The sequence below is a fragment of the Gallus gallus genome, chromosome 8 (assembly GCF_016699485.2).
Source record: "Gallus gallus isolate bGalGal1 chromosome 8, bGalGal1.mat.broiler.GRCg7b, whole genome shotgun sequence".
In the NCBI taxonomy this organism is placed as follows: domain Eukaryota; kingdom Metazoa; phylum Chordata; class Aves; order Galliformes; family Phasianidae; genus Gallus; species Gallus gallus.
In genome coordinates, this window is record NC_052539.1 from 24557096 (window position 1) to 24564561 (window position 7466).

At 43.8% G+C, this 7466-nt stretch overlaps 1 protein-coding gene across 3 annotated transcripts; it reads left to right on the forward strand.

Annotated features, from left to right (window-relative positions):
- The first annotated feature begins 228 nt into the window (after positions 1 to 228).
- Positions 229 to 6061, forward strand: DMRTB1 (DMRT like family B with proline rich C-terminal 1). 3 transcript variants are annotated; one of them, XR_005861826.2, is made up of 4 exons: positions 229 to 652; positions 1736 to 1968; positions 2255 to 4312; positions 4394 to 5165. XR_005861826.2 is itself a non-coding variant. In NM_001245981.2 (4 exons), exons 1-4 carry the CDS (start codon positions 262 to 264, stop codon positions 5142 to 5144), a joined length of 873 nt encoding a protein of 290 aa, NP_001232910.1. In that variant the 5' UTR covers positions 229 to 261; the 3' UTR covers positions 5145 to 6061. The 3 variants fall into 3 exon arrangements, 2 of the variants coding, with proteins under 2 accessions (NP_001232910.1, XP_040560678.1); NM_001245981.2 differs by having other exon boundaries at positions 2255 to 2399; positions 5041 to 6061; XM_040704744.2 differs by having other exon boundaries at positions 1757 to 1968; positions 2255 to 2399; positions 5041 to 6061.
- Positions 6062 to 7466: the final 1405 nt, after the last annotated feature.

Consider the following 7466-nt stretch of genomic DNA (forward strand, 5'->3'; position numbering starts at 1 on the left):
GCCCAGGTCCGCCTCCAGGCTCACCCGAGGGGGTAGGGGGAGGCGGGCACGTAGGGAAGCGCCTTACCCAGGAAGGGGGGGGCGTGTGGAACCGAGCAGCCCCTGCCTCTTCTCCCCAGAACGGGGCATTCCCCACCCCTGCCTTGGGCCCTCCTGCCACTCCTGCCCTGCTTGCTACATTTGGAGGGAAGCTGGCCCTGCCCTATATAAGAGCGCTGCCGGGGGGCTGGGTGTGCCAGAGTGGTTAGTGGGCTGCTGGACATGGAGGGCAGGGAGGCTGCAGCAGCAGCGGAGAAGGTGGCAGTGCGGACCCCAAAATGCTCCCGCTGCCGCAACCATGGCTTCGTGGTGCCGGTGAAAGGCCACGCCGGCCAGTGCCGCTGGAAGCTCTGCCTCTGCGACAAGTGCTCTCTCATCGCCGAGCGCCAGAAGATCATGGCAGCCCAGAAGGCGCTGTGGCAGCAGGTGCCCGATGCCCCTGTCAGGGTGGCTGTGGGCTCCGCTCCCCCAGGGGAAGACGTCGCGGCCAGCGCCTCTGAGCAGAGCAGCCACGTGGGGGCGAAGGGCGGCCAGCCCCCCGGCGGCAGTGACAAAGGCACGGCACGCAGGGGTCTGCCTCCACCTCCTGCTGGCCCTCCTTTTTGGGACTACGGTAAGGCTCCAGCTCCCTGAAAGAGGTTCCCATCTCCATCTTCCCTCAGCTTGCACAGTGCAGCGTGCAGCCTTGCTTTTGTTTTTCGTTCGGCAGGGTTTGCAGCGTGATTCATGGAGCTCTTTTGTTGCAAGGTTGAAGCTCCAGCAAGTGGCTCTTCTCTAGGGGGGAATTAGGGAGGTAATCCCAGCAGTGTTGGGATGCGTACAGGTGTTCATGCACAGCCTCCAGAAAGAAAAAGAAAAATGCTAAAAAATACTTAGGGCTGGCAAGTAAATGAGGAAATTACTGCTGCAGTTGGCTGAAGCAAACGTTTTTATGATAGCACTGCAAAAGAAAGAGACCTTTTGGCCTTACAGCAGAGGCTGAGCCTGGCTCGGATCACCGGGTGTGAAGCTGCATTTTGCCTTTATGAGCAGATCCTAAGTTTTGCAGGTGGAAAAGTTGTATGGGATGTCACTTCTTGAATTGCTTTCCTTAGTAGAGTCTTTCATGTCACTTGTCTAGCTTAGTACTATTTATTACAGTAAACTCATACTATTTGTTATACTAATTTTACAGAAATCCAAACTGACTGCAGTAGTCAGTAGTAGACTGCAGTCTAAAGGGTAAGGAATACACTGGTGTGAGAAGCCCAGAGCAAAGAGTCATTTTGGACATGGCTGGATCCCACCCGATCTGCCAATAGCTTTTTTTTTTTTTTTTTTAAGGAAGTGATGCCTATAGATGGTGCTGGCATGTGCCTATCAGTCCTTCATTGAATTATATTTTTAACCTGCTGACCTTTCCCAAAGAGGCTGGAGGACAGGCAGTGTAATCATAGTGCTGCAGAAGCAGATATGCTCTAGAAGCAGATTAAGCTTCTGTACCAATAGGAGGATAAGTAGACAAGAAGGACCCTATTTATGTTCAAATAGCCAGTCTTTTTTTATTAAAAAGTCACAGATTCATGAGGAGCCAAACATGAAACCCGAGGGCCAGATTCTGCAGGCTAAGAGTAGAGTTTAGTCCTGCAGCTACTTCTGCTGAATGGCATAGAGTTACAGTTATGACTTTATGTGTTCTTTTCTCATTGTTTCCTAGCTCACTCTGCTTTTCCTCCAGAATACGTGGTCAACTCAGAATACATGGAGAGAGACCCTGCAAGAGTGTATCCTGGCTGTTCTGGGATGTATCCTTACCACCCATTTCCCGTGGGATTTGCCATCAATCAGCCAGGCTGTAGGGGAGCACCATCACCTCCAGGGATATCACTTCAGAAGGGTTTCCGACCCGTTCCAAGCAACTGTGGACCAGGGAATGCAGCTTCTTTGTCAGTGAGTAGTGCCTTGTGGTTTGGCAATTTCTTCTGGGAATACTGCTGGTTTTGCTTGTACTAGAAGATCTGCGAAAGTCCCTTCTAAGTGTTCTGTTCTGTTCTGTATTTTACTTTTAGCTACCTCTGAGCTGCATATTCCACTCTGTGCGGGCTTTGCATGTGACAGCATATGGCCACAAAATTGACCCCCCCAAAATGGAAATGTCATAGTGAAAGCTTGAAACAGAAATTGTTTGATACTGCAGATGTGTCCTGATGTTTCTTCACTCCATGTGTTTCCATAGATTCCAGATGGAGGTGGAGATTTCCATCAGGCGTACTACACTCCTCTGCCTCAGTTCATCCCACCAAGTTTTCTGCCAGGGGTTCATTACATTCCACCTCCCCTGTCGCTGAATGTGTTTGCTGAAGCAGCCAAGGAAGCACACGGTAAGGAATTATGAGATGAGCCTTGGGAGAGCCAATTTTAATCTGGTGTCAGTACCTCAACACTGAGATGGACGCTCCAAGAAACCTTGATTCTAGCTTCAGTTTTCAGGGTTTCCCAGATCCCTGTGATGGAGCTGAGATCCTGAAGGCCCAGGGCAGACTGCCAGCTTGAGCAGCTCACTTAGCATGAGCAGTGTGAAACTTCTTGCACATCTGGAAATCCTACATTTTAATTGCCGTACATGAAAGATTGAATCTTCAAGATCTCAAATTGTTTAGACTGAATCTCACAAGATTTTAAATTTCTGGCTAGGTGAATACGTATGACCTTCTCTTTTGGGTCTTTTTCATGTCTAGTGCCTCTATGTGGACATAGTTGTGGTAATATCTGTAAGCTGTTCACTTGGCTGCAGCTAGCTGTGACCACAAGAGGGTAGAGCTGCTCAGAGAATTAACCACTAGCGCTGGATGAGTCAATAGCCAGCTCATTTTAAGTTCTTTTTGAAAATGCAGATAAATAAGTACAACTTCATTTCTCTTCTTGAACATGAGAGTAAGAAATTGTAGATCCAACTGTTTACCACACAGATTATAATCATCAACCAATGAAAAAATAAATACTGTCTATAAAAGGGAGGGAAAGCAGACTGGTTTTCTCATTTGAATTAAAATGATGTTGATAGCGATTACATGGGATAAAACATAAGTTGAGGGGGTTTGGGCCTGACTTCTCACAAAATAAGTCTTGTGCAGACTCATTTTTGTTCAACCAGTATCCTCATAACTTTTCAAGCCATTAGTTATTTTCAGCCAAACATAGCTGCTGTGTTCAGAGGCCTACACAGTAGTGATCTGCAGGGGAAGCATGTGCCTCCCACAGAATCATTTGTTTGCAACCATGACGTGATGTGGTGTTTGGCTAGCAGTCAGCTTGCACTCCGTTCCTGACTGACCTGTGTGTACCTTGGCCAACAACCAAGTGCCTGCCAGTCAGCCCAGCAGTGGGCACGTATCTCCCAAGCAGTTTGCTTCGTGTCTGGCTGGAAAGCCAAGGAAAAGTTAGCAAGAGAAGTAGTGGATGAGGAGAATGTGAATATGGAAGCATCAGGGGTGTATAGACATCATGTAACTCTGAAGATATTCTAGGATACCTAGAAAGGTATCAGTCAACTTCAGTGCAGTGTGTAGAAGATACTGGGCTGATGGAGGTAAAATAATATGGGCTGAGTTTGAGGAGAAGAGGTAAAGCTGAGAGCTGGCAGACAAAGCAGAAATTGTATCTGAAGATCAGTGAGTTTTGTGGTTTAGTGGAAACAAGAAATCTGGGGGATACTTGCAGTGGCAGAGAACTTGTAGCTGTTCTGGGGTGTGTGGGAAAGGGAAGGAACTGGGAGTAGCAGGTAAACACAGGGAACCTGGAGAGAAATAGTGGCATTGCATGTGGGAAACATGCAGGAGGAAATGCAGACCTGTATTGGTAGAGTAAAGCTTTACTGGCCAAACAATTGTGAAAACAGGCAACTGGGATAGAGAAGAGAGGTCATGAGAGCACCCCCCTGGAGAGCAAAATGCCATCTAATGACCTCAGTCTTATTACTCACTAGGGAAATTACAACCCAGGCACAAAGCCATAGGAAACAATGCATCATGGATTATGCTGTTCAGAGAACAAAATAGTTTTCTTAGTACCAGGGAGAAAGTACAAATTAATTCCACTACATAGTATTTCTGCTCCAGGATATGTAAGAGCTTGCAATTGTGACCCAGTGAAGGAGATGTTTCTGCATGAGGTCATAAACAAAATAGCCTTCCAGCAAAAGATACAGATGAAGAGGGGAGCTACAGTGAATCTAATAATTCATTGATTCTGGTTTTCAAGATACCTGAAAAAAAGAGAAAAACTGTAACATTAAGTACGTGGGGATGTGTTAGGATCACATCATGTCTTTTTTCCTAAGAAAGGAAGTATAGGCTGTTGCGTTGTATAATTTCAGGCTGTATTGACTAGTCACGTTACAGAGATTAGACAAACAGAAGGTTTGTCCAGCAAAACAGCCAGTACAATATTTGAGGATAGAGTCTGATTGCAAGTTGTTGACTTTGTAAAAGAGCAAGCCACAGAAAAATGAAGAAAAAACCAACGTCTCCACATGAGAAGATGAGGGAGATTTACGTGAAAATTGGCAAGTAAAACAAACCTGCATTTAAAAAAAAAAAACTAGCCAGATTAGAAGAGACTATTAGTCAGTCAGTGAAGGCTTTTAAAATTCACAGCAGTGTTTGAAAGTCATGGTGTAGATTCACTGTAGCTAAGTGGGCAGAAGAGCCTGTCTCATACTTCTATTTCAGTGCAGCTTCTGTATTTGCCATCTTGAAACGAGCATTCTTGCTACTTTCCTTAAGCATAGCTGAAACAGTCAAGTGCTGTCTGAAGTACAATATCTCAGTCTGGAGAGCTGCAGCTCTTGATGTTAAGCACTTTCGAATTAACTGCACTGAAAAACAAACTGGATTTACAAGAAGCTATTTTGCATTGGAAGTGTGACTGATACGTGAAAGGCAAATTGAAATACAGGGATTTGGGTGGGATTTTTTGTTTGTTTGCATTTAACTCCAACCTTTTTCTATTTTTTTTTTTCAGGTACTACAGCTGACAGCCAGGATTCAGGGATGGTTTGTGAACCTAGCCAACCATCTTCCCCAGAAGAAGCAAGCAGAGACCAATCTGTATGTTCTAAACAGTAAATGGTCTGGAGAAAAGCTGAATGGCAGGCAGCACTATTTTCATTATTGAGGAGAGTGTGGGTTAACGTGAGGCTAGGGTGACATTTAGTTACTGAGCAGTCACAACAGCTAAAAGAAGGGGATTGATATCTGCTCACTTCATGATCATGTTAGAGCTACTCATGTTAGAGCTACCAGCTTCACAGCTCTGCTCCCTGGCAGTGTAAAACCCTTGTTTGTAAAAGAGGTTTTCCAAAGCCAAGGTAAATTGCATCCCCCTTAGGCAGATGGAAGCAGGAGAGAATTACGACTTTGATTTCTGGTTTCTTGGCTGAAGTTGGATGGCTCCTTGATTTTTGCAGTGAGGTCTCCACACCATATACACCCTGTAGCCCTCTCACGTTCATGACAGTAATCAAAAATGTGTTGTTTGTCTATCAGTTTGCTGTAACAGAAACCCGGTTCTGAATATTATGGAAGAGTTAAGAGATGTAGAGCCTGAAGACTGAGAGAGGATGGGAAGACAGTATGGGTTGCTGATATGTAAATCAAGCTTCAGGATTTTGAGTGCCTTTGACAGTTCATACATTGTTGCAGTGCTGTTTAACTCAGTAGAGCTGAAACAAACAGTACAAGTTTTTTAAAGGGCTCACATAGACAGCTTTGTGCATGTGGATTGGAAGTACACTGGCATATCTGGCATATCAAAGATGTGAAGAGATATCCTAGAAACTAGGACAAAACACCATTTAGAATACCAATTGGTCAAAACTATACATATCATAATTTTCAATAATACTGTTTCAATAAAAATGAAAGATGCATTCCTCTACTGTTTCACCTAAAAGAACTGTTTTTTGTATTAAGCAGATCAATTGTTAATGTTGGAAGAATGTTGGAGGGCAAACTTCTGGGTAATTAAAAAACTTTGAATCGTTTGTTTGGTTTTGATGATTTGAGGCTTGCATACTTACATGTAATTCTTCTAGGCAAATTTCAGATGTTGCCCTGAGTAACAAACCTGTTTGAAGTAAGATTTAGACTTCACTATTTTTATTCCAAAACATCTGAGTGTAGATGAGTACTGCTGTAGTAGATGCTACTAAAGACTATAGAGGTGAGTGCAATAAAATAAACATTCTTCTCTGCTACTTACGCTAACAATCCCTTGCTCAATGCAAGGTGTAAAGACAATATTAGGCTGATAAATCCCTTTTTAATATAGAAGACAAATGCTTTTCAGCACACAGGTGGGGTTTTGGGAGATAGTCACTGAAAGTGGCAAACTTAAGACTGCCAAGAGGAGAAACTGAAAAAACATGTATCTATACCAAATAATCTGATGTACAACTTTGTTACATGCTAGATTTACAGCAGCACCTCTGCTCCCAGGAGTATCCCAAACCTCTTAAAACCACTATGTTTGGGAAAATCTGAGTATTTCTGCAAGGTGCTTGAATGGAGCAAAGCTCTTTTCAAAAAGAAACAATCTATGAACAGAAACACCAGCAGCACTTGCAAAGTAGATTCCTTCATAGATGGAGTTGTGTGAGTTTTTTAAAATATATTTAAAGTTTAAGGAAAAAGGATTTAAGGAACAGTAATGTACAAGATGAACAGTTCAGTAGTCCCCTATCCAGTTATTTTTCTGAAGTCCTATTCAGAGTTGTATTACACTCCTTAAATCTCCAAGGCAGGAAGGATTCCAGCCCATTTCACTGGCTGTAAAGCACAGGCATTGCAGATATACTTTATATACAGTACCATTTTCTCCCTGTGTTGCTGTGCCAGTGACCACTTCCAGATTGTCAGGCCAGTCTCCTTATTTTCCTTTCCCCCCCCCCATCTTTTGAACTGTCATTGAACCAAAGTTTTTGCTGATAGGGCACTCCAGTAGGATTTCTCTTGTCGTATTGCTGCCCACCAGTGCTTATCTCAAGAGGGATGTGGCAAATTTAAAGACCTATAGAAGGTTACCTGACAGAACAAGAAGATGGAGCAGTTGCCTTACAAGGGAAGTTAAGAAGGACTTGTGCCAGGTCTTTAAAGTTTACTCACACCACTAATTTCATTACTTTCAGTGGAATTATTTGCAGGGGTATGGAGCTGACAGCGTTAGTTAGGTATGCAAGTTTAGGCTCCAAGTTTTACACAGAGGTGTCTGTGACACTGTCCAAAACCTCAGATTATTGTAGATTTGCATTTTCTGCAGAAGCTTTGGAAAAAGGAAAACAAACCCAAGGGATTCTGGAAGGATCACGTAATACATCCATTCAGCAGACATATGTAAGATAAATCTGTCGTTGCCCTACAGCAAACTGCAATATCTTAACATCTCTGTGG

Coding starts and splice junctions, on each gene's coding strand:
- DMRTB1 (NM_001245981.2), top strand. CDS start 262: ATGGAGGGCAGGGAGGCTGCAGCAGCAGCGGAGAAGGTGGCAGTGCGG. Junction 653..1,735: donor CCCTCCTTTTTGGGACTACG/GTAAGGCTCCAG, acceptor ATTGTTTCCTAG/CTCACTCTGCTTTTCCTCCA. Junction 2,400..5,040: donor AGCAGCCAAGGAAGCACACG/GTAAGGAATTAT, acceptor TTTTTTTTTCAG/GTACTACAGCTGACAGCCAG.